The sequence below is a fragment of the Austrofundulus limnaeus genome, unplaced genomic scaffold (genome assembly GCF_001266775.1).
Source record: "Austrofundulus limnaeus strain Quisiro unplaced genomic scaffold, Austrofundulus_limnaeus-1.0 Scaffold2010, whole genome shotgun sequence".
NCBI lineage: Eukaryota > Metazoa > Chordata > Actinopteri > Cyprinodontiformes > Rivulidae > Austrofundulus > Austrofundulus limnaeus.
Genome location: NW_013954412.1, coordinates 49565 through 50675, shown reverse-complemented (window position 1 = coordinate 50675; position 1111 = coordinate 49565). Strand labels below are relative to the sequence as shown.

Below are 1111 nucleotides of genomic sequence, written 5' to 3'. Positions count from 1 at the left end.
ATGTATGTATGTATGTATGTATGTATGTATGTATGTATGTATGTGTGTGTAGGTATGAATGTAAATTTGGACTGAAACTGAAAGTAGCTTTAATGCTTTAATGATCATAAGGTACAGTGAGGAGCTGAACACGCCTCCTGGTTCTTGGGATTTTTCTGAACAGGTTGTGGGCGTGCTCCTGGCAGCTATAAAAGAGGCAGGTTAATAAGCAGGTTATTTGTGTTTGAACAGGTGAGCTTCGGTTGCAGTCATGGGTTTGTGCCGGGCTGTGTGGGCAGCTGCTGCTCTCACTCTCCTCATCAAAGGTAAGAATCACATCTGGATGTTTTTCACATGAAAACAGGTAAACATCTTTTTTACATCGTTAGCTTTTCTTCTGCTGTAAACAAACTTTACATTCACGTTTGATGTGTGACTATTCTCAGCAGAGAAAAATACAAATATTTATAAAAAATGTAAATTTACTTAGTTCGAAATGTTTTTAGAAACAACTTTTTGCTCTAAAGATTGTGAGATTTTATAAGTTCTATCCTTGCATTTTATTCAATTTTAAGCAGAATATTTCTTAATTTCAACCCTTTTTTAACCAAAAAAGCTGATTTGAATAAAAACATGCTTTAATTTTTTCTAGTTTAGTTAAAACATCAGAACTTATTTGTGCTGCAGCAGGTTTCTCACAACTGAAATAAATTAAAATGTTTTAATGTTGACCTGAACATCAAATTTAATAAAGTTTATTAACAAAGTCAAATAAATGACAATTAAATCTGTGTATAAATTTGACTTTATAACTTTAGACATTTTGTAAACAGACTAAAGTTCTAAAGAGCTTTATTAGATGCTGTTGGACTCCAGAGGTCCACACTGACCTACCCTGATCCTGATCCTACCCTGATCCTACCCTGATCCTACCCTGATCCTACCCTGATCCTACCCTGATCCTACCCTGATCCTACCCTGATCCCAACCATCCACACACTGATGGTTGTGAGCTACATGTAGCCTCAGCCACTTCCACCAAGATCAAAGCAGCTTTAACAGGCTTAGAGTGGAGGAATTTGATTTATTATCTTTTATTTTTAATCATTTATTATGTTGAACATCACAGGAT

At 35.4% G+C, this 1111-nt stretch overlaps 1 protein-coding gene across 1 annotated transcript in view; it reads left to right on the top strand.

Moving 5' to 3' along the window:
• Positions 1–17: 17 nt before the first annotated feature.
• The window catches only part of LOC106536865 (mast cell tryptase), a gene marked incomplete at its 3' end in the record, with an annotated part of 7522 nt that continues 6428 nt past the window's right edge, over positions 18–1111 (top strand). Inside the window, 1 exon segment of the mRNA XM_014034206.1 lies at positions 18–304. Within this exon segment, the coding sequence (XP_013889660.1) occupies positions 251–304 (54 nt within the window).